The following is a 25,810-nucleotide window of genomic DNA, read 5'->3' as shown; positions in this document are numbered from 1 at the left end:
ACTTTTTCCACTTACAGATGATGGAGGCCACTGTCCTCATTGGGACCTTCAAAACAGCTGAAATGTTTCTGTACCCTTCCCCAGATTTGTGCCTCTAGACAATCCTGTCTCTGAGGTCTACAGACAATTCTTTTGACTTCATGTTTGGGTGGTGCTCTGACATGCACTGCCAACTGTGGGACCTTACATGTAGACAGGTGTGTGCCTTTACAAATCTTGTCCAGTCAACTGAAAAAAAAGTGGACTCCAGTTAAGCTGTAGAAACATCTCATGTATGATCAGTGGAAACAAGATGCATCTGAGCGCTTTTCAGTGACATGGCAAAGACTGTGAATACTTATGTTCATTTGACTTTTTAAGTTTTTTTATTTTTGATAAATTTGCAAAAATCTAAAAAAAAAAAAAAACTTTTATCACATTGTCATTATGGGGTATTGTGTGTAGAATTTTAAGGAAAAAAGTGATTTCATCCATTTTGGAATAAGGCTGTAACAACAAAATGTGGAATAAGCTCATTCAAAAGCTACTGACCGGTGCAGCTCCTCAAATCGGGCATTAGGGCATATCCGCTGTGGCAGCTGCACTCGTAGCTTCCCTCTGAGTTTGTGCAGAAAGTCTCGCACCCACCGTTCTCAATGGTACACTCGTCGATATCTGGGTGGTGGATAAACATGGTGTCACCTTCTACTGCCATATACAAGCCTTTACATTTCATTTGTCAAGTATTTGGTACTTACCAACACATTCCACTCTGTTCTCAGTGGATTTGTACCCTGTGTTGCAGGTACACTGGTAGCGGCCAATCATATTGACACATTGGCCATTTCTGCACAACCTGTCGCTCAGCTCACATTCATTGATATCTGAGAAAGAAACACAGCAATGATCATGATGTAAAGAAAGAATGAATGGATTCAATCCCTAATAAAAATAAGTATCACATTCTTAAAACATCATGTTTACAGTTATTCCTGTTATAATTTTAGAACTTCAACATGTTCCTTTAATGAGCCTGGAAGTCTCAGTAGGGATTCAGGATGGGGGCTGTTTCACTGAATGCTTTCTTTGTTTTTATTCCATCAACTGGTAATAAAGATAATACCGAAAAGGTAGTTACTGAGTATTACCTCATGGACTGAAGTCCTCCACACACTGCATTAGGTCATTCCAATAACATTCAATACATAATGTGCAATTAGCTCAACTGCTATAAAGGTCTCAAAGATGTGCCCCGTGGGCCAGATTCCACTCACAAGCCATCAACGTACAACCCAAGTTATTTATCATAAAAAACGTGCATTACAGTTTTCCCCAGTTAACCCTCTGAGATCGATGAAGTTGCCAGTGATTACAAGAGCCACATTGGTTTGAACGTGAGCCCAAATGCCATGTTATTTCAACAATGGTTTCTTTTGGCGAAGCCACTGTGACCCGTGCACAATGAGCCAATCATGGGTTTCGTGAGCAGCAACAAAAGCAACAGAGGTGTGCTCCAGTGCATCCACCGCCAAACTGACTGAATGTGTGTTCTGAACAGTGTTGCCAACTTGGCGACTTTCTCGCTAAATCTGGCGAATTTCCAAACCCTCTTGATGACTTATTTTCTCAAAAGCGACTAGCGACAAATCTAGCTACTTTTCCTGGCGTCACTGGAAACTTTTGTGGTATTTGGCAACTCAAAAGTGAAAGTACCTCCACTGCAGGTCACTGTAAAGCAGAGGGATAGCTACAATCCTCCGCAAAACTCACGCGCATTGCCTCCGCGGCTGTTCCCGCCTTGAATGGCAAACCTCACTCGGACAACCTACTTACCTCGTTTGCTGCGCTTTGACAAATTGGTCTCCAGACTTTGAGAAGCCCTGGCCTTGAGAAATTATTTTATTTTGAGAAGTGAGGGCCCATTTTAATGGCAAAATAAATGAACACATTTATTTGTAGTTTATTTGTAGTTCTAAATATTTTTAAGGTGGTTTTACTCACTTTTTTGTCTCTCCCACAATGTTTTTTTTCCCACAACTTTATTTCAGCAAATACATTAACAAACAGTAAATGAACGATTACAGCCATAATTATATTCACAGTACTATCATTATAAATAGAAAAATACAAAATAAAATAAATTATATAGTAACAAAAGTAAAGAGATTCTTTAACATTAATTCTCTTTGAAAAGTTCCTTATATTGTAGAGCGTGACAGTTTTGTGACATTTGGGCTTATTGATGCCTTTACGGTGTCAAATCTCACACGTAATTTACGTTCTCTCTGGGGAGGCAGAGATTTCGTAGTCAGTGTAAACAAGCGGTTGCGGCAACTTGTTTGCAACATTTGTGTCATTATGGAGGTGAGTTCAACCAAAATATGTATTTAGGTGTTTAACTAAGATCATCGTAAGTCTTTAATGTGAGTTTTATTTAAAAAAAAAAAAAAGTGTGTTGCTGTTAGGGTTGTGTGTCAGGAACCGGTTCTTTTTGGGTATCCTTAAGAAATAATTTGATCCATCGACATCAATAGCCTTTTTGCTTAACGATTCCCTTACCGGTCCTTCAGAGTGGCCGTTGTTTTTGGGGGTGTTTGTCAGGAAAATGATCATTTCTCTACATTGATTACAGACCCTGCACTGGGTCTGTAATCAAGCGTTTCTGCAGCACAGCTTTGCTTTGAACCTTGAACCAATGAAGCAGTGCTTCGATCTTCAATCTGCTGCTTCGTTGGTTATTTATTTTATTTCGCTTTATCTTAATTTTTCTCGCTAAACCCCCTAAAGAGCATATGTCTGTGAGTAATATTTACCTTTTTGATGTTAAACAGACCTGTTATGGTCTTCTGAAACAGTTGATAGATGTATTTTATAACTTAAAAATGGGACCAATGCTAACGCGTTAGCATGTCTATGGATTTTCAATGTTAAAGTTAGCGTTAAGCTGTGCTATTATCAAGCCTCCCTCCCCAGCGTGGAAAGGATTCTGGGATACTCTAAAACCATCAATATATTGTTCAAATTCAGGCAGGAGTCTGTGTAAATTCCATTCCTTTTCAATACTCTGCATTCATGAATATGGAATTTACCAAACAATATCAAAAGGTTGATAATGTATTCAATGGTCTCTCCCACCTTTTTTTCCAACAGCATCTGTTGTGACATTATACTATGCAAATAATATGTAAATTAAATTATGACATCATTTAGCGACTTTTTGGACAGGCCAATAGCTACTTTTCTTATTGAGGAATTGGCAACACTGGTTCTGAAGGAAAAACCAGGAAACTAGAGTAGTACTGGTGTCATAAGCACTTAGACCCACATGACAAGACAGAGAGACTCAAAAGCCTTGCGAACGAATATTTCTGGCGGATGAAAACAATGTGTGCGACGAAGATATGGAAGCTATTTCGTTAGTAACTTGATGACGAACACCGTTTATAACCGTTTTAACACCGAAAAACCGTTTATGTAGGTATATGTTATGAAAGAGGTATATTAGCTCTTTTGTATACAGCGGTAAGCCTGCTTGCTAACATCCAGGAGTTGCCCAATGACATCAATGATCAGCTTTGCTTCATGTGGAAACGCTTTTGCCAGCTCTTGATGAGAGCAATGACATCAGGCGCACAAGTATAATTCAACAGTTTGAGGTGACTCAGGAATTCCTCATCTTACGCCCAACGTGCAAAACCATTACTACACAATGCATAACAGCTGTGCAGTGCCGCACGCATGCTGCTGTGCTGTGAGATGCGCTAGTTGGAGTGTTTACCAACAGTTAGTTTTTAGGGATTAAAAAAATAGACTTGTGCTTTAGCCAGCTGGAAAAATAATTTTCAGCTCACACTACACTATAACTTTTCATTTTTCATTATAATTTTTTTTTTTTTTTTTTTTTTTTTTTTGCATTAGTTGTAAAATACAATAAAAGGGTTATACTGTTCAAAAACTGTTTACCAAGCTTTCACATTTCAACACAGCTGGGCTTTCACACAATGTGTCTTAAAAGAATCACAATTCTCCAATTGTGACTAGAGAAAATACCTTATTACAAATGTTCCAGAACACCTCATCTGAACTCCTGCTTACAATGTGAGACACGCCCACTCAGCAGTATGTGAGACACGCCCATTGGACAGTCTCTGAGACATGTCTACTGAGAAGCCTGTGAGACATGTCCACTGGGCAGTATGTGAGACACACCCACTAAGCAGTATGTAAGACACACCCACTCAGCAGTATGTGAGACACGCCCACTCAGCAGTATGCAAGACACACCTACTGAGCAGTATGTGAGACACACCCACTCAGCAGTATGTAAGACACGCCCACTCAGCAATATGTAAGACATGCCCACTGAGCAGTATGTGAGACATTAACACTGGGCAGTGAGGCACACCCATTGGGCAGTCTCTAAGACACGTCCACTGAGCAGGGCTGTGAGACATGCCCATTGGACAGTCTCTGAGACATGTCTACTGAGAAGCCTGTGAGACATGTCCACTGGGCAGTATGTGAGACACACCCACTAAGCAGTATGTAAGACACACCCACTGAGCAGAATGTGAGACACACCCACTGAACAGAATGTAAGACACACCCACTGAGCAGAATGTGAGACACACCCACTAACCAGTATGTAAGACACACCCACTGAGCAGAATGTGAGACACACCCACTAAGCAGTATGTAAGACACACCCACTGAGCAGAATGTGAGACACACCCACTGAGCAGAATGTAAGACACACCCACTGAGCAGAATGTGAGACACACCCACTAAGCAGTATGTAAGACACACCCACTGAGCAGAATGTGAGACACACCCACTAAGCAGTATGTAAGACACACCCACGGAGCAGAATGTAAGACACACCCACTAAGCAGTATGTAAGACACACCCACTGAGAAGAATGTAAGACACACCCACTAAGCAATATGTAAGACACACCCACTGAGCAGAATGTAAGACATACCCACTGAGCAGAATGTAAGACACACCCACTGAGCAGAATGTGAGACACACCCACTGAGCAGAATGTAAGAGACACCCACTAAGCAGTATGTGAGACACATTCACTGAGTGGGATGTAAGACACACCCACTAAGCAGTATGTAAGACACACCCACTGAGCAGACTGTGAGACACACCCACTAAGCAGTATGTAAGACACACCCACTGAGCAGAATGTAAGACAGACCCACTGAGCAGAATGTGAGACACATACACTGAGCGGAATGTGAGACACACCCACTAAGCAGTATGTAAGACACACCCACTGAGCAGAATGTGAGACACACCCGCTGAGCAGAATGTGAGACACATACACTGAGCAGAATGTGAGACACACCCACTAAGCAGTATGTAAGACACACCCACTGAGCAGAATGTAAGACACACCCACTGAGCAGAATGTGAGACACATACACTGAGCAGACTATGAGACACACCCACTAAGCAGTATGTAAGACACACCCACTGAGCAGAATGTAAGACAGACCCACTGAGCAGAATGTGAGACACATACACTGAGCGGAATGTGAGACACACCCACTAAGCAGTATGTAAGACACACCCACTGAGCAGAATGTGAGACACACCCACTGAGCAGAATGTGAGACACATACACTGAGCAGAATGTGAGACACACCCACTAAGCAGTATGTAAGACACACCCACTGAGCAGAATGTGAGACACATACACTGAGCAGAATGTGAGACACACCCACTAAGCAGTATGTAAGACACACCCACTAAGCAGAATGTAAGACACACCCACTGAGCAGTATGTAAGGCACACCCACTAAGCAGTATGTAAGACACACCCACTGAGCAGTATGTAAGACACACCCACTGAGCAGAATGTGAGACACAGCCACTGAGCAGTATGTAAGACACACCCACTGAGCAGAATATGAGACAGCCACTAAGCAGTATGTAAGGCACACCCACTAAGCAGAATGTAAGACACACCCACTAAGCAGTACGTAAGACACACCCACTGAGCAGAATGTGAGACACACCCACTGAGCAGAATGTGAGACACAGCCACTAAGCAGTATGTAAGGCACACCCACTAAGCAGAATGTAAGACACACCCACTGAGCAGAATGTGAGACACAGCCACTAAGCAGTATGTAAGACACACCCACTGAGCAGTATGTAAGGCACGCCCACTGAGCAGTATGTAAGACACAGCCACTAAGGAGTTTGTGAGACACACCCACTGAGCAGAATGTAAGACACACCCACTGAGCAGAATGTGAGACAGACCCACTGAGCAGAATGTAAGACACACCCACTGAGCAGAATGTGAGACAGACCCACTGAGCAGAATGTAAGACACACCAACTGAGCAGAATGTGAGACACACCCACTGAGCAGAATATGAGACACAGCCACTAAGCAGTATGTAAGGCACACCCACTGAGCAGAATGTAAGACAGACCCACTGAGCAGAATGTGAGACACATACACTGAGCGGAATGTGAGACACACCCACTAAGCAGTATGTAAGACACACCCACTGAGCAGAATGTGAGACACACCCACTGAGCAGAATGTGAGACACATACACTGAGCAAAATGTGAGACACACCCACTAAGCAGTATGTAAGGCACACCCACTGAGCAGAATGTAAGACAGACCCACTGAGCAGAATGTGAGACACATACACTGAGCGGAATGTGAGACACACCCACTAAGCAGTATGTAAGACACACCCACTGAGCAGAATGTGAGACACACCCACTGAGCAGAATGTGAGACACATACACTGAGCAAAATGTGAGACACACCCACTAAGCAGTATGTAAGACACACCCACTGAGCAGAATGTAAGACACACCCACTGAGCAGAATGTGAGACACACCCACTGAGCAGAATGTAAGACACACCCACTGAGCAGAATGTGAGACACACCCACTGAGCAGAATGTGAGACACATACACTGAGCAGACTGTGAGACACACCCACTAAGCAGTATGTAAGACACACCCACTGAGCAGAATGTAAGACAGACCCACTGAGCAGAATGTGAGACACATACACTGAGCGGAATGTGAGACACACCCACTAAGCAGTATGTAAGACACACCCACTGAGCAGAATGTGAGACACACCCACTGAGCAGAATGTGAGACACATACACTGAGCAGAATGTGAGACACACCCACTAAGCAGTATGTAAGACACACCCACTGAGCAGAATGTGAGACACATACACTGAGCAGAATGTGAGACACACCCACTAAGCAGTATGTAAGACACACCCACTGAGCAGAATGTGAGACACACCCACTGAGCAGAATGTGAGACACACCCACTAAGCAGAATGTAAGACACACCCACTAAGCAGAATTTGAGACACACCCACTGAGCAGAATGTGAGACACAGCCACTAAGCAGTATGTAAGACACACCCACTGAGCAGTATGTAAGACACAGCCACTAAGCAGTATGTAAGACACACCCACTAAGCAGTATGTAAGACACACCCACTGAGCAGAATGTAAGACACACCCACTGAGCAGAATGTGAGACACACCCACTGAGCAGAATGTAAGACACACCCACTGAGCAGAATGTGAGACACACCCACTGAGCAGAATGTAAGACACACCCACTGAGCAGAATATGAGACACACCCACTGAGCAGAATATGAGACACAGCCTCTAAGCAGTATGTAAGGCACACCCACTAAGCAGAATGTGAGACACACCCACTGGGCAGAATGTGAGACACAGCCACTAAGCAGTATGTAAGACACACCCACTAAGCAGAATGTAAGACACACCCACTGAGCAGAATGTGAGACACACCCACTGAGCAGTATGTAAGACACACCCACTGAGCAGAATGTAAGACACACCCACTGAGCAGAATGTGAGACACACCCACTGAGCAGAATGTGAGACACATACACTGAGCAGAATGTGAGACACACCCACTAAGCAGTATGTAAGACACACCCACTGAGCAGAATGTGAGACACATACACTGAGCAGAATATTGAGACACACCCACTAAGCAGTATGTAAGACACACCCACTGAGCAGAATGTAAGACACAGCCACTAAGCAGTATGTAAGACACACCCACTAAGCAGAATGTGAGACACAGCCACTAAGCAGTATGTAAGACACACCCACTAAGCAGAATGTAAGACACACCCACTGAGCAGTATGTAAGGCACACCCACTAAGCAGAATGTGAGACACACCCACTGAGCAGTATGTAAGGCACACCCACTGAGCAGTATGTAAGACACAGCCACTAAGGAGTATGTAAGACACACTCACTAAGCAGAATGTAAGACACACCCACTAAGCAGTATGTAAGACACACCCACTAAGCAGTATGTAAGACACACCCACTGAGCAGAATGTGAGACACACCCACTGAGCAGAATGTAAGACACACCCACTGAGCAGAATGTGAGACACAGCCACTAAGCAGTATGTAAGGCACACCCACTAAGCAGAATGTAAGACACACCCACTAAGCAGAATGTGAGACACGCCCACTGAGCAGTATGTTAGACACGCCCACTGAGCAGTATGTGAGACACTCCCACTGAGCAGTATGTGAGACACGCCCACTGAGCTGTGTGAGACACGCCCACTGAGTAGTATGTTAGACACGCCCAATGAGCAGTATGTGAGACACGCCCACTGAGCAGTATGTTAGACACACCCACTGAGCAGTATGTTAGACACGCCCACTGAGCAGTATGTTAGACACGCCCACTGAGCAGTATGTGAGACACACCCACTGAGCAGTATGTTAGACACACCCACTGAGCAGTATGTGAGACACACCCACTGAGCAGTATGTTAGACACACCCACTGAGCAGTATGTTAGACACGCCCACTGAGCAGTATGTGAGACACGCCCACTGAGCAGTATGTGAGTCATGTCCACTGAGCAGTATGTGAGACACACCCACTGAGCAGTATGTGAGACACACCCACTGAGCAGTATGTGAGACACGCCCACTGAGCAGTATGTTAGACACGCCCACTGTGCAGTATGTGAGACACGCCCACTGAGCAGTATGTGAAACACACCCACTGAGCCGTATGTGAGACACGCCCACTGAGCAGTATGTGAGACTCACCCACTGAGCAGTATGTGAGACACGCCCACTGAGCAGTATGTGAGTCATGTCCACTGAGCAGTATGTTAGACACGCCCACTGAGCAGGGCTGTGAGACACGCCCACTGAGCAGTATGTGAGACACGCCCACTGAGCAGTATGTGAGACACGCCCACTGAGCAGTATGTGAGTCATGTCCACTGAGCAGTATGTGAGACACACCCACTGAGCAGGGCTGTGAGACATATCCACTGGGCAGTGAGGCACACCTACTGAACAGTCTGTGAGACATGCCCATTGGATATTCAGTGAGACATGTCTACTGGGCAGTATGTGAGACAGCCCACAAGGGGAGTCAGATGTTGAGAAATGCTGACAAATTTCCGCACACTGGAAGCTCAGATTATCACTGTCACGTACGACAGCTGATCCTCACAGGATGGACAACATGTTATGTTATGCTACCCTAGGCTAAGCTTATACTAGGGTACGCTAGGCTAAATTGGTCAAAACTGTTTCCATTCCACGCTTCTTCTACTATGTTTTCCAGTGTCGGTATGCAGCCTGTCCCACTGTCCCCAGCTGTGACAGCCATGCACTCGTCTCTGAATGTTGGTCAACATGACGATGACGTGCAGCAGCACAGAAGTAAAACTGTCCTGGAGACACATGAGAGTGGGTCTTCTTTCTATTTAAAACCACATCTACGGAAACATGGCACTTGTTGAGGTTGGTTTTGGATGTGTTACCTCAGCGCCTGTTTTTGGGGTACAAACCTTAATACCGCAGAGTAAAACACCTGGCGACTATCTTACTGAAGTGGTGTATAACATGACCATTTCAAAACTGCACCAGCTGCTCACAGCAGCATACGTTTCGTGCTTTTCTGCACAAATTTCAATCAGAATATGCTGATGTGGATGACTTATGGTGCAGTGGAACCAGATATTATTTTCCTCTGATTGTTCAATTGTTCGAGTAGTTCCTGTCAGAGGAAAGAAGGCAGTCAGCAGCTCTGTGGCAACGTGAGACTGGGACAGCTGTGATAATTATAGAAATAAAGCAAGAGAAAGATTTCCTCTGGTCTTCACCTTGTTTGGATTGAAGCGGTTCCTTCTTACGGCACAAGCACTGAACACCAATTCATGGTGCTCATCCATCGAAGAACACACTGTCCATACTGTGTGTTAATATAAACAGATGAGCGCAAACAATCTTACAGCCACACAGAGCCCCGGCGAGTGGAATATGAGCTGAGGCTCGATTGTCCTCTCTGTGAAAGATGATCATCACTAACCAGTCATCTCTTATTTAAATTTGTGGAATCGGGAGTGCAAAATTCAGTCTGCTTCCTCGGAGAGGGGACGAGTGTGAGAAACCGCTCCGTGTTCTGAGCAGAGTGTTCCCAAACACCACATCATCACTCACCTAAACAGGCCGAGCCGTCGGGGGCGATCTCATGTCCCTCGGGACATTCACACCGGAAGCTGCCTTCTGTGTTTACACAGTCTCCTCCGCGGCACAGCAGAGGGTTCCGCTCGCACTCGTCAATGTCTGAGAGGGGAAGGACACATGCAAAAAAAAACAGTGTTATGCTTTCGACAAAAAACCTCGTGTGTCAAACTCAAGAACGTGTTCCCACTTTTGATGTGACACATTTGCAGACATATTCGACCTGTGAGACCCACCGATGTCCAAATGCTGTGAGAGAGAGAAAGGGTTGGATTGACCCGTCTTTGCTAAAGTGTTTATTTTTTTAGAGCCTTCTGAAGTGACTGCATGGTGAAAGAATGTAAGCAGCAGCTGAATGGCTGCTAAAATGTTTTATTTAAATGTGTATAATTTTCTCCATGTGGAACGCTATTGAGAGCTAAGTCAGTGTCTGCAGCTCACGCTTTTTTAACTGTGATGAGAGAGTTTGAGCAGAGAACAAGGAACTAATGCCTGCAGCCAGACTTTTTTTTTTTTAATTGTTCACATGTGCGCGCGTGAATGAACCGTCTGTGAGTGGACTAGAGATGTCCGGACTTTTTACTGGATGTCTCTGGCAATCAATCTGTGAGATGGACTTTTATGGATTTTATTTAAACACATATGTGAGAGAAGAAGCTGCTGCTGCCTCACAGTGCCTCTCTTCACCAGACAGCTCTACACAGAGAAGGAGCTGCAGCTGCAATCAGCATTTTTTTTCTGTGGTCTTTTTTTTAAGCGTGTAGTTTTTACTGCATTGAGTACACGGTATAGAAACAATCCTGCGTGATTTATACTGCAGGAACAATGGAACACAGCAGGAATCATAAATTGGCTTCCGAGTCACGCCTAGTTATGCCTCTTTGCCCCGACTTGCGCTGGAACCACTTCCTTTCTGTGTCGAGCACAGGACGCCAAAAAAATTAAACAGGTTTAATTTTTCGGCGCCCGACTTGCTTCCTCCGTTGCGCCCCTCGCGCTGTTGTGGCGCCAAGCTGCATCGTCTCGGCACTGAGTTGCTTCCACACGGCATCGTCATAATGATGCACGGCGCAACTGGGAGCACCCCCGGTGTGAAAGGAGCTTAAGTGTCTTGTCCACAACACAGACAGGCAGCACGAGCAAAATTCGAACCCGCGTCTACATATCGGCAGGCCAGCTCCTTACCCACTGAGCTGCTTGCTCTACTGCTCTGTCAAAGGCAAAATTTGAAATGTCCACATTTTAATGGAAAAAAATTAACAGAATTGTGTGTTTTGTATTAAATGAAATAGTTTGTTAAAGTAGGTAGCAGAACATTTTGGACTAAGAAAAACCTGATTACGCTGTGCCCTGCAATAGACTGGCGATCTGTCCAGGGGGTACCCCACCTCTTTCCCATTGACCGCTGGGATTGGTTTCAGTCCCCAACCCCCAACCTTTAATCAGAATATGCAGGTATAGAAATGAATGAATGAATGAATGAATGATTACTTTGTAGCTTCACAGCTCAATTAATGATCCCTCAAAAACAACAAACAGGAGAACATAATAGACAACTAATGAATTATATCGTATGCCTGTAATTTTTGCAGAATACTCTATAAAAAATAGTTTTGTTTGGCTTTTGTTTGATTTTCTGTCTCTTGCATGCTGTTCAAATATGCATCAAAGCACATTTAGCAATTGGACTTTACACATTTTTATGAAGCATTTGGTCTGTACACACTAGAAACCACACTGAGTTCCAAATCTGATATGTAGATCTCCAGGACTAATAGTCCAAAAGGGAGCCTTCGGGATTGACTGAGAATGGGATAGTGTGGCAAATTGGAACAACTTTTTAATGCTCAAGCATTGCTGCTCGAAGCGGGTTTGTGAGGTAGTTCACATTTCCCACTCCTGTCCTCGGAGAATTAATCATTTCCTACCAAGTACTGTGTGTCTGCATCAGGTCGGCCACAACGTAATAATGGCTTCACGCATGAGGTTTTTCTTACTCACCCATGCAGTTTTTCATCATCATGAACCCGCTCTCATAACCCTCGAAGCACTCGCATTCAAAGTCTCCTGGTGTATTAATGCACTTGCCCTGTCCGCACAGATCTGGAGAGATGCGGCACTCGTCGATATCTGTGAGTAGAAAGTATGCAAAGGATGTTCAGAAAGGTGGTACTTCTCTTTTAAAAAGGCACCAACATTCACTTGTGCACACAAAATCTGTCTAATTATGTCAAAAAGATATTTCATGGTAATGTTCAATAGCACAAAGTGAAAGAAGATTTTAAAAATACATTAAAAAACAAAACATGGGGGGGGATATGAGGAAAAAAGTATGAACAAAGGGCAAAAAGTTTTTCATGAAAGATTATTACATAAAAGTCAAGAATTTTTTAAGATATAGAGATTTAGCCAGCTTCAGCTTGTTAGGCAGGTTATTAAAATGTTCGTTAAAACTCTCATTCACTTTGGTTTTCTACAAAGGTCCATATAAGGTTATACCATTTACTCACTATAAAACTGGGCCCCTGACATTTTAAGTTAAAGTGATGTGTGACCATTTAAACACAGCAGTCACGTCACTAACTACAGGGAGAAGCTCCGACAAGCCCCAAAGCACCAGACTCCCATTAGATCGAATGAGCTTGAATTTAGGAATAGATTTACTGTAATTAATGTTGGCATAGTGATTCAGGATAAGTGATTGATGGAGAACAGCATCCGAAACTGGGGCCGTGGTATTGACACAGCTGCTGTCCAGTAAACACTGTGGCCAAAAACAACAGCTACGTATGTATTGTGTTTGTCATCTATAGTTTTTAAGACTTTTGGTTGAGCTACATGTGGAAAGAGGAATTAAAACTATACATTGTGCTGTGTTTTTCAAATTGCATTAATGGCGGCAATGTGCCCAGTCATAAAAATGTACACTTGGTGATGAATAGTATTCTTCATGGGCTTTGAAGAGTTCTCCAAATTAGGGACAGGGCAATAATCAGCTTGGCCAATATCGGCTGTGTATCGGCCATGCCAATTCTGCTGAGGCTGATAAATTGGGCCGATAATTGGCCGTGGCCGATAATCACTCCTGACCATTATCAGCCCAGCTGATTATCAGTCTATCCCTACAGAGCACCCAGAGGGATAATCAGCCAATGCCGATTATCGGCCCAACTGATTATCGGCCTGTCCCTACAGAGGACCCAGAGGGATAATCAGCCAATGCCGATTATCGGCCCAATTGATTATCGGCCTGTCCCTACAGAGGACCCAGAGGGATAATCAGCCAATGCCGATTATCTGCCCAACTGATTATCGGCCTGTCCCTACAGAGGACCCAGAGGGATAATCAGCCAATGCCGATTATCTGCCCAACTGATTATCGGCCTGTCCCTACAGAGGACCCAGAGGGATAATCAGCCAATGCCGATTATCTGCCCAACTGATTATCGGCCTGTCCCTACAGAGGACCCAGAGGGATAATCAGCCAATGCCGATTATCTGCCCAACTGATTATCGGCCTGTCCCTACAGAGGACCCAGAGGGATAATCAGCCAATGCCAATTATCGGCCCAACTGATTATCGGCCTGTCCCTACAGAGCACCCAGAGGGATAATCTGGCAAGACCTCATCACTCTGAGGTCTTGTCTCAGAGTGATGCTGAAAAACTAATTCATGCATTTATTTCCTCTAGGCTGGACTATTGTAATTCATTATTATCAGGTTGTCCTAAAAGTTCCCTGAAAAGCCTTCAGTTAATTCAAAATGCTGCAGCTAGAGTACTGACGGGGACAAGAAGGAGAGAGCATATCTCACCCATATTGGCCTCTCTTCATTGGCTTCCTGTTAATTCTAGAATAGAATTTAAAATTCTTCTTCTTACTTATAAGGTTTTGAATAATCAGGTCCCATCTTATCTTAGGGACCTCTTAGTACCATATCACCCCAATAGAGCGCTTCGCTCTCAGACTGCAGGCTTACTTGTAGTTCCTAGGGTTTTTAAGAGTAGAATGGGAGGCAGAGCCTTCAGCTTTGAGGCTCCTCTCCTGTGGAACCAGCTCCCAATTCGGATCAGGGAGACAGACACCCTCTCTACTTTTAAGATTAGGCTTAAAACTTTCCTTTTTGCTAAAGCTTATAGTTAGGGCTGGATCAGGTGACCCTGAACCATCCCTTAGTTATGCTGCTATAGACTTAGACTGCTGGGGGGTTCCCATGATGCACTGAGTGTTTCTTTCTCTTTTTGCTCTGTATGCACCACTCTGCATTTAATCATTAGTGATTGATCTCTGCTGTCTTCCACAGCATGTCTTTTTCCTGATTCTCTTCCCTCAGCCCCAACCAGTCCCAGCAGAAGACTGCCTCTCCCTGAGCCTGGTTCTGCTGGAGGTCTCTTCCTGTTAAAAGGGAGTTTTTCCTTCCCACTGTCGCCAAGTGCTTGCTCATAGGGGGTCGTTTTGACTGTTGGGGTTTTTCTGTGATTATTGTATGGCTTTTGCCTTGCAATATAAAGCACCTTGGGGCAACTGTTGTTGTGATTTGGTGCTATATAAATAAAACTGATTTGAAATTGATTTGATTTGATAATTAGCCAATGCCTATTATCGGCCCAACTGATTATCAGCCTGTCCCTACAGAGCACCCAGAGGGATAATCAGCCAATGCCTATTATCAGCCCAATTGATTATCGGCCTGTCCCTACAGAGCACCCAGGGGGATAATCAGCCAATGCCTATTATCGGCCCAACTGATTATCGGCCTGTCCCTACGGAGCACCCAGAGGGATAATCAGCCAATGCCGATTATCGCCCCAACTGATTATCGGTCTATCCCTACGGAGCACCCAGAGGGATAATCAGCCAATGCCGATTATCGGCCCAACGGATTATTGGTCTACCTTACAGAGTACCCAGAGGGATTATCGGCTGATGCAGCATATCTGCCCAGTCGATTATCGGTCTATCACTACTCCAAACTTCGTGATCTTCCATAAGGAAGGGGCGGGAAAGGACTATAAAACTCTTTCACCTCTAGGATTACTGTGCCCTCCCCTTGGCTTTTTATCATTTATTTAATTTTAATTTAACCTTTATTTAACCAGGTTAGTCCCTCTGAGATAGAGAACTCTTTTGCAAGGGAGACCTGGACAATTATAAAGTTTTCAATTCACCTAACCTGCATGTCTTTAAATCAAAAGAAATGCCTAAAAATAAATGTCTAGAAATAAATAGTTGCTGGGGTTGTGAGTACTGAGGCCCCTGCGTGCTGTATCACAATTCAGGGAAATGTGCCACATGGCTGTAGTGATGTAGATACAGACAGATAGATGGATAACTTTATTAATCCCTGAAGGGAAATTTCAGTTGTCATAGCAGCCAGGTACCTCAAAAAGATAATAAATAAATAAATAAAACAAACAATAAGAAAAACTGAGGTAGAAACACACAGAAGTGCAGTGGATCCGATGTCACAGTTTAAGAGTGTAAATTAATTAAGGAGCAAAGGTGTTATAAGGCATGTATTGTTATGTATTGTTACATGGTACTGTTGCATGGTATTGTTGCATGATATTGTTGCATGGTATTGTTACGTGGTGTCCAACAGATAAATAGTAAATACAGGCCCGGATCCAGACTGGTTTGGACCGATGCAAGATTTTTTTACGCATCGTTCGTCATCTGTAAAAAAAAGATCTCAAATAATCACGAACATGTCCCTGCGATGAACACAGCTTTTGATTAGATCCCATAATGCACCAAGCAGGTGGATCAAAACAAACATAGCGTCAGTCCAGTCCACTCGATGATCATGGCATCCAGGGAAAAAGTTGTTGTGCAAGAAAAATTGGTCGCTTATTTCAGCAAGGAACATTGAGTGGTTTATAAATAGTTTTCAGACAATAGTGTGGTTTGAAAGGCATTCTATGATGACTGAAATTACATTTTCGGTGGTTTTCTGACTAAAATCGTTGGTTGATCGATGGCCGAAACTTGGAAAAAACCCACTCGCTCAGTCGCTGTCGATTGTTGATGACAACGATATCGGACATGCCACATGCACTGATTGTAAAAGTATTTAATTTATCCATAAATCATCATGGAAGTATGCCTGGATTAAGTGTATTTATGCCACACACAAACTTTCAGATTGGAAAACATTTTATTTATTTACTAAATACATGTATCCAAACAAAGGCACCCATTCGGTCACTTGGCATAGGACACTTTCTGATAATCAAAGAAATGAATCATTGTTGACACACAGAACGCTCTTCATATTTTAAATCCACTGTAAATTGGCAGTTATATTTTTCTTCTGGAGCGAATAAATACTATTAGAAATAAATTCTATAAAATTCCAAAAACCACACTGTAAATTTGCTGATCTACTTTTCTTCTGGAGCAAATAAATTCTGCAAAATTCTAAAAACTTGATTATTTTTAAATTATAGGTAAGTTCCACAGCCATGTGATACACGAATAAAATAAAATATGAATAAAAGAATGAAGATTAATGAATAACAAGACGCGTACGATTTTTATTTTATCATTGGGCAAAAATGCATCTGTCAGATTTTCACTCTGGATCCAGCCCTGGTAAACAGTATGGGGTTTTTAGTCTAGATCAGAGATCACAAGTCTAGCAGAGGCAAATATACTAGTCTGATGGCACTGGGCAGGAACGATCTCCTGTACTGTTCCCTTAGGCAGCGTGGTTGTATGAATCTGTTGCCAAAGCTGCTGTTAAGATTGTCCATTGTCTTATGGAGCTAATGTTTCCTCACAGTTTAAGTGGTGCACCTCATCTGGGACTCCATGATTAACTCTTCAGTTGACACAAAGTCATTCCTACACTACCCAAGGATTCTCTGACACCTACTACTAAAGACAGCCAGTCATTGCCTTTTGTCATGACAGGAAGCACCAGACTCAGAAAAAATTGGACTTTGTTCTGCTTGAAAGGTATCAGCATTAACAAATACCCCTGTTCAGTGATCTCCAGGCTCATAAGGTGAGAACATAAGCTCTTCCCAGACGTCTCTTCACATCATAGGCCAAGCTCCCAGAGATATGAATATCACTGCAGAGGTAAACAAGTCTCTCAACAAGTTCAGCATTTTCAGCATGCACAGATAAAATCCAGCAAAGAAAATTCATCTTGAGTTTGCCGGAAGGCACATGGGAGGCTTGACTTGAGATTTGATCTATTTTCTTGTATTTAAGTCCTTTTTTGTTCTGAGTTGTAACTGGTAAGTCCCACGTAGGATCCGAGGCCCATTGATGTCGGTGATTATCTCTGGATTCTGTCAAGTGGATGAGAGTCTACGACCCCCTGCCGGATGGCATCCCAGTCCAATGCAGGTTACTTCCCCATGGCATCGGGCATAAAACTTGTGTCAAATAAACATGCAGATCCATATCAGATCTGCTGTGACAACCCCAAGTGAGAAGGGAGAAGATGACAGAACTTAACATAGAGCAGTAAAAAAAAAAGTGCAGTAAAAATAATACACTATCACTGCAGTGCAGATACGCAACAGTGCACCTTAACTTTTGTTTTTTCATATCTTCATCGCCATCAACTTGTCAAAAGAAAACTGGCTGTGAAAGTGATGATTTACTGTCAATTCCCAAAAATGTCCAAATAACTGTCAGACATACGAGGTCTGTGAGAAAAGTATCATACCTTTTTATTTTTTTCAAAAACTATATGGATTTGATTCATATGTTTTTACGTCAGTCAAGCTTGAACCTTGGTGCACATGCGTGAGTTTTTCCACGCCTGTCGGTTGCGTCATTCGCCTGTGAGCACGCCTTGTGGGAGGAGTGGTCCAGCCCCCTCGTCGGATTTTCATTGTCAGGAAATGGCGGAATGATTTGGGCTTTTTTTTCCGCCAGAATTTTTTCAGAAACTGTTAGAGACTGGCAGCTGGAAACCATTCGAAAAATTTATCTGGCTTTTGGTGAAAATTTTACAGGCTTCACAGAGAATAAGGACTGTTACTACAGCTTTAAGGATGGCCCACAATGGTGCACGGCGCGCCGCGCTCCGAACCGCCATTGAGAGACAGAAAACACCACATCATTTCTAAACGGATCGCTGTGTGGAGCCGGGACCGTCGTGAGCAATTTCTCTGGTTATCACAAGAGCTGGACATCAGCCATTTTCCGGCAGATTTCACTTTTAACAAGAGATTTTGTCATGGAAAGCCGCGCGGAGGCTTCGCGCGTCAGGACCGATTCGCTGATCGAGCGAGACAAAGGAACACCTCCGTTTCGGAGTGCCAGGGGACAAGTTGGGACATGCCCAGCTCTCCACAATTTCTCTTATACTCACTGGGCTGGTAAGCATTGAAAGCCGAGATAGGCATGTCCCAACTTGTCCCCTGGCACTCCGAAACGGAGGTGTTCCTTTGTCTCGCTTGATCAGCGAATCGGTCCTGACGCCCAAAGCCTCCGCACGGCTTTCCATGACAAAATCTCTTGTTAAAAGTGCAATCTGCCAGAAAATGGCTGATGTCCAGCTCTTGTGATAACCAGAGAAATTGCACACGACGGTCCCGGCTCCACACAGCCATCCGTTTAGAAATGATGTGGTGTTTTCTGCCTCTTGATGGCGGCTCGGAGGGCGGCGCGCCGTGCGCCATTGTGGGCCATCCTTAAAGCTGTAGTAACAGTCCTTATTCTCTGTGAAGCCCGTAAAATTTTCACCGAAAGCCAGATAAATTTTTCGAATGGTTTCCAGCTGCTTGTCTCTAACAGTTTCTGAAAAAATTCTGATGGAAAAAAACCCCAAATCATTCCGCCATTTCCTCGCAATGAAACAACGACGAGAGGGGTGGAGCAGTGCTCACTCAAAGCCAGCCCACAGGCGAATGACGCAACCGACAGGCGTGGAAAAACTCACGCATGCACACGAAGGTTCAAGCTTGGCTGACATAAAAACATATGAATCAAATCCATATAGTTTTTGAAAAAAATAAAAAGGTACGATACTTTTCTCACAGACCTCGTACATTTTTTGTCTGCATTTTCCCTTTTATTATGCATTATGAATGCATTTTTGTTGTTCTTCAGTACATTGAGCTATTTTATTCAATCTTCTGATGACATATTATTATGGTCCATTGTAATTTATTTCTGAACATATTTTTGAACTAAAAATTCAAGGTGCCAATAATTCTGACAAGGACTGTAATTTTTCCAACAGGAATCCTTCAGGAACAGACGGAGCATCTGTTAAACTGAAAGCCAACTCCAGTGGCTCTGCTTTCTCCTGTTAGTTTCCCATTTGAAGGATTTTTATGTAGTTCTTGGAGCTAACGGGAGTGTCATATGCATACCGGATACACTACATTCCTAGCAGTTGGCAGGTCTGCTAATTCAATTGCCGTATTTTCTGGATTCATTTCCCATTTATCAGACCATCGTTTGAAGATGAAGCCTACCTTGGGACGCAACCTTAAGGAGGAAGGAGCTTAACTAATCTCCATATGAGTATTCATGCCAACTGGGAAGATTTTTTTATTTTTTTTTTTTGGACAATAACTACAAACTATAATCTGACTTTTTTCTTGTTTTGCATATTTGAAAATTCAGTGTTGTACTTTGTTCATTTGATCTTTGTTATCGTTAGAATGGCCTAAGCAGTGGGCCACCCTTCTCAGTCTGGTCTGCTTGACGTTTCTTCATCAAAAAAGTAAGGTGTTGGTAAGGTTAGACCTTACCCTTTTGAAACACCTTGGGGTGAGTCATGTTGTGATTTGACGCTATTTAAAATTTAAATAAACTGAACTGAAAAAGACTTATAACTCACACTGGAGTATAACTCACATTTGTCAAAAAATAAGTCATGATGAAGAAGGAAAAAAAACCCTAACTTGCACGGGAGTACGTCATTCATTTGTAAAACATATTTCACAAGACATCAAGAAAAAAAACAGTTTGTAAGAATTTGGAAAGACTATTCAGCCATAAGAAGATACTTGAAGATACACTTGAAAACATACTGAGTTGTGATTTTTGTGTATGTTGCACCCCTATTTTTTGAAATATACATCATTTTAGAATTTAACTCACAGGACCTCCCAAACTAGAAAAAAACCTGGGACTTATACTCTGGAAACTACGGTAATTTGTCTGGATCAGCACACACTCAGGCCATCAGACTGTACAACTCCTCACTCGGGGGGAGGAGGAGTAACAGGAAAACAGGGGACAGGAAGGAGAGGAACAGTAGTAGCCACTAAAGCTGGTCTTACACTGTGCACGTTTTGGCCCTTTTTCAGGCAATTTTTCACTCGTGCGAGAATTTTTTGGATCACGCAGAGTTTCAGCTTAATCGCGTGTCCTGCATCATGTAGTATACATTTAGTAACGAGCTGCGTTTAGCCACTCATGACCACCTCCCGATCGGCAATCATACGGTCGGATGAAAATCAAACCTGTTTGATATTCTGGTTGGCCATTGTGTGGATATTGTGCTGCTGAAGCAGCGCTACAAGCGTCTACGCACTGATTACCTCTCGCACTGTGCCTGTGCAAACACCGGAGCGAGCATAAACAGTGATCATCTCTTTGGGAGATGATCACTTCTGTTTCTTTTTTTCCCATTTTTCTTCAACTCATGTAAAGTCTTGTATTTTTTTTAAACTTTGATGTCTCCCATCAAGTTTTTGTAAAAATAAGAAATGTAAATAAAGTTTGAAAAAAAAGAAAAAAAAAAAGCTTCTTTTTAAGTTTTGCTTCTGGAAACACAAGTCCGACGTGGTTTTCGAACGTACAATGTGAGTAGTCAGATCGCATCAGAGCATCAGGCCGTATAGTGTGAGAACATAAATCGTGCGCTCTGAACTTTTACACGCTGCGGTTTTGTCGTACAGTTCAAGCTGGAGCCGAGTACAACGATTGAAAATATCGTACAGTGTCTGCCCAGCTTTAGCCAGTAAGTAGCAAGCAGTATTTCTGTTATTTATATTTGTATTTACATTTTTCAAATTGTTTTTTACTTTTACTTTTGGTACTCCGTGTGCTTCTTACCCAGTGTGCTGCTATACAATGCTGCTGGAACCTCAAGTCTTCCCAAGGGATTAATAAAGTTCTGTCTAATCTAATCTAATTAAGTTAATATTCCTAAAAGAAAGGTAAGGTAACATGTTATAAGTGCTGTTTCCTGAACTCCAGACTGTTTCATTCTTTATGATTATCCAGTGTAAGACTTAACAGTTCATGTAGTATATTAAAGTCTTGGCTGTGTTGTACTCACCAGTACAGTTACGCTCATCTGTGTCCAGAGCAAAGCCGTTATCACAGCGACAGCGGAAGCTGCCGATGGTGTTTCTACACTTCCCATTGGAGCACAAGGTGTTTATCATCCTGCACTCATTGATATCTAGGAGGGACACAGGGACAAACACTGTCATCCATATCTCCATGTGCTCAAACACCACAGGCTGTGTGGTCTGTGGATGAGATAATACCTTTAAGGAAGGGCCTTCCGTTGATGAAATCACCCCGGTGTGAAAAGCCAGGACCTCGAGGACACAGCTGGGTGTATTCTGGAGAGCCTTTCTCTGGACACTCGTCACACTCGGGGCCCCAGGCCACACCCACTGAGCAGCAACAGGCATCCACACGGTGCTTCCCCGAGACTGGAGTCCCGCAGCGCTCGTCATCATGGGACAGATAGCAGTGCTCCGTACGCAGGTCTGTGAGGTCAATTAGGTCAGTGATGAATGCATACTGTACGATTTCAGGACTTCGGGAGCAGAGCGACACAAGCATGCTGGCTGTTAATCAGAGCACAGCTCTCACCAATACACGTCCTGCCGTTGACATCCACAGTCATTCCAGGAGGGCACTGGCAGAAAAAGGAGCCCTGTGTGTTCACACACTTCCCATTGATGCACACGCCTGGAAACACTTCACACTCATCCACATCTGATGGCCAGCAGAAGAACAAAAAGCGTAAACATCATTTTTGCATGAAAATGCCAAAAAACAAAACAACAAATGTGATTCTTTTGGGATTGTGTGGACTTTACCTTCACAGAGATTTCCTCTGACTCGAGCAAAACCCTTACTACAGATTGGATCTGGAAAAAAAAAAGGTTGCATACAAGAACCACTCAGCATCACTGTCCTAGTTACGCTACGTTTTCTTGCATAATGAAAGCTTTAACATGCAAAAATATGTTCTTGAGTGTCGGTGTTGTTTAAGTCATCACTCATCTCACCTTTTTCACATTTAGTACACGGACTGTTCCAGGCTTCTCCCAGTGTAGCACAGCAGTGGGACTTAAGTGTAGCCCCATTGATGTTGATCTCACAGCGTTTATTCACCATCTTTAACCAGCAGGTGCTCTTAGTAGTCTCTGTTCCATGAAATAAACACTGCAGTCAGTCGTCCATGTTAACATGAGCGCAATAGAAAACATCATTCAGTACTGGCAACAATGTTGGTACAGTGTTTCCCCTAGAATTTGTTCTAGGCCCGTTGCTGTTCACCAAAACCCTCAATAGTGCAGCAGATAACTGAAACAATCCTTCAAATGGTGATACAAGTATCAAATTCAGCACAAATACACCTTAGACATTACTCTTTTGAAAAAACTGATTGGCCACTTGAATTTTAAATAGGCAGCCAGGTAGGGGTCAATTGAAGAATTACACAGGGGTCAAAATTAAAAGATGCTCCAATCACATTGAAAACTATATCACATTATTTGTCTGATCATAAAGATTCCAAAAAGGTATAGTTTGGGTTATCTGTGACTGAATATTATGGAGTTATGGGGTAAAAACAGCAAGAATGGTGACACTTTGTACAGGGGTTAAAAGTTAAAGTTGCTCCAATTTTGGTAAAAAGTGATACAAATTTTTGGTTGAGCTAAAAGGATTAATAAATGGAATAGTTTTGACAGTGTTGAATGCTTGGTTTCCAAAGTAAAGGTTGAACAAGATCAACATCCATTAGATTTTCTATGGCATGTGACATATGTTACCCCATAACGTGATAACTAAGCATGATACATACACCTATGAACTGAATAATATGAGGTAAAGTTATGCTGTGTCAGGCTAGTGAAAACACTCAGAATTATAGGATTTTGAAGATTAACATTAAATTTTAAATACATAAAAAAAAATCTAAAAACTGTTAAAAACTGGTTTGGCACTACAAGACCTCTTGAATAATTATTTGATCAAGATTTTTAAATTTCAAATTTTTAAATCTGAATTTATTTGAAATTTCATATCTGTTTCCTGAAAGTAAAAACCTTAATGAAAATCTTCATGAATGAAAGATTTTCACAGTTTTACATGTTTAACAAACACGTGACTGTGTTTCATTTTTTATTGTTAAGGCTTAAACAAGCATGCAGAGTAAAAGTCTGCTGGTTTGTACAATATACTCAGATTTCATACCATATTTCCGGAACCGTTATGTCTTCATGTGAAAATGACTTTATACCTAGTTACGTCTGTAATACCTTTAGGAACAGCCTTTGTACTGCAGTGTTCTTTGGAGTATTGCGAAGTACCAAAATGATTATTGATTTCCAAATTAATGGATATTTGGCATTATTTTGTCTGTTATTTTTCATTGCTGTTATTTAAAAAATAATAATTCTGGCTTAGTAGGTGTTCTTGTTGACCTGGTGGCCAAGTCTGTGCTACTACTAGAGGTGGGCGATACCGGGAATTTTGGTATTGATCCGATACCAAGTAAATACAGGCCCAGTATCGATACCGATACTTTTTCATATTTAAGCTTCATAGATCCAAAGGATCCAAAAGAACTAGGATAGAATTTCACCAAATATTGTACATGACAATAAAATACTTTATCACAAGCAACATTTTTGTTTAAAAAATATCACTCAACACAACTTAAAACTAAATCTCCTGAGGTCGAGGGCTGACCCGAGGAGAGCGCTGAGTGGGCAGGCCAGGCTGAGCCTGCCTGCATGGCTGTTGACTGGCGCCACTGAGCCAGGTGACAGCGCAACAACAAAATATGGGGGGGGGGGGGGGGTGCGCTGCTCCGTGTTGTGTGACACGGTGCAGCGCTGCTCTTACAGACAGAGAGTGTTGTGTGGGCCGCTGAAGAGGAGGTATTGCTGGCCCACCACCACCAGATGGCGCCCTGGCTGGAGTGCGGGCTTCAAGCACGAGAGGGTGTCAGAACTACTGGGAGTGACAGCTGTCACACATCATCAACACCAGCTGTCACTCATCCACTCATCAACCACATCCTCCATAAAAGCCGGACTGCAACTCCACCTCCCCGCCGAGAAATCAGCTACCATTCAGGTAACTTCTCTGCTGCATCCTAAATAAACAAAGTCTGATCTCATTTACAGCCGTTTTCCTGCGACGTGTCCTTGTCTGCTGCATTCGCGTTTGGTGTGGACTGTGACGGCTTTGCCTCACACCCCAACCAGACAAGTGGTTTTCCAGGAGCTGTACGAGTGTGTGTTACTGGAGGTGGAGGTTTTCCCTCCTGGAGGAATTAAGCACTGTAAGATTGCTGGGTGTGTATTCACACACCCACCATTAACTGTTTCTGTTTCTGCCAGCAGTACCGGGTCTGACTGCTGAAGACAGTGGCCACCTGGGGCGCAGGGCTTGGCGGCTCCGGTGTTCTTCAGATCCGTTGGCGGTGGAAGCTGTGTGGGATCCGGCTCTTCTCTTGCCAGACGTCTTCTATCTTCGAGCCTGCCCACAAGTCACCTTGTGTATGATTGACGATCCACATTCTCTGTCATTGTCTGTATTTCATTGTGCGATTCACAACATTAAATTGTTACTTTTTGGCTTATCCATTGTCCGTTCATTAACGCCCCCTGTTGTGGGTCCGTGTCACGACACCTTCCCAACAGGATTTCTCGTCCAGCGTCATGGATCCCGAGACCTACATCTGGGACTCCTTAGCTGCCGGGTTGATCCAGAACTCCACCTCCCCGATGGGTGCGGGTTTCTTTTTTGTGGGTAAGAAGGACGGCAGACTCTGCCCATGCATCAATTACAGAGGGCTGAACGAGATTACGGTTCGTAATCGATACCCATTACCTCTGTTGGATTCGGTGTTCACGCCCCTGCATGGAGCCCAAATATTCACCAAACTCAATCTTAGGAATGCGTACCACCTGGTTCGGATCCGGAAGGGAGACGAGTGGAAGACGGCATTTAACACCCCCTTAGGTCACTTTGAGTACCTGGTCATACCGTTCGGCCTCACAAACGCCCCTGCGACGTTCCAAGCATTGGTT

The 25,810-nt window shown here is 43.4% G+C and overlaps 1 protein-coding gene across 1 annotated transcript in view; it reads right to left on the bottom strand.

Moving 5' to 3' along the window:
- The window catches only part of fbn1 (fibrillin 1), a 269,481-nt gene that overhangs the window by 131,739 nt on the left and 111,932 nt on the right, over positions 1-25,810 (bottom strand). Inside the window, exons 22-30 of the mRNA XM_034194183.1 lie at positions 22,772-22,909; positions 22,580-22,630; positions 22,350-22,475; positions 22,016-22,243; positions 21,802-21,927; positions 12,540-12,668; positions 10,515-10,640; positions 738-863; positions 532-654 (exon numbers count right to left, since the gene is read on the bottom strand). Coding sequence (XP_034050074.1) covers positions 532-654; positions 738-863; positions 10,515-10,640; positions 12,540-12,668; positions 21,802-21,927; positions 22,016-22,243; positions 22,350-22,475; positions 22,580-22,630; positions 22,772-22,909 — 1,173 coding nt within the window. The remainder of the gene's footprint in view (positions 1-531; positions 655-737; positions 864-10,514; positions 10,641-12,539; positions 12,669-21,801; positions 21,928-22,015; positions 22,244-22,349; positions 22,476-22,579; positions 22,631-22,771; positions 22,910-25,810) is intronic.

The sequence above is a fragment of the Thalassophryne amazonica genome, chromosome 2 (genome assembly GCF_902500255.1).
Source record: "Thalassophryne amazonica chromosome 2, fThaAma1.1, whole genome shotgun sequence".
Classification (NCBI taxonomy): Eukaryota; Metazoa; Chordata; class Actinopteri; order Batrachoidiformes; family Batrachoididae; genus Thalassophryne; species Thalassophryne amazonica.
The sequence above is the reverse complement of the archived record's forward strand: the minus strand, read 5'-3'. Positions and strand labels throughout refer to the sequence as shown.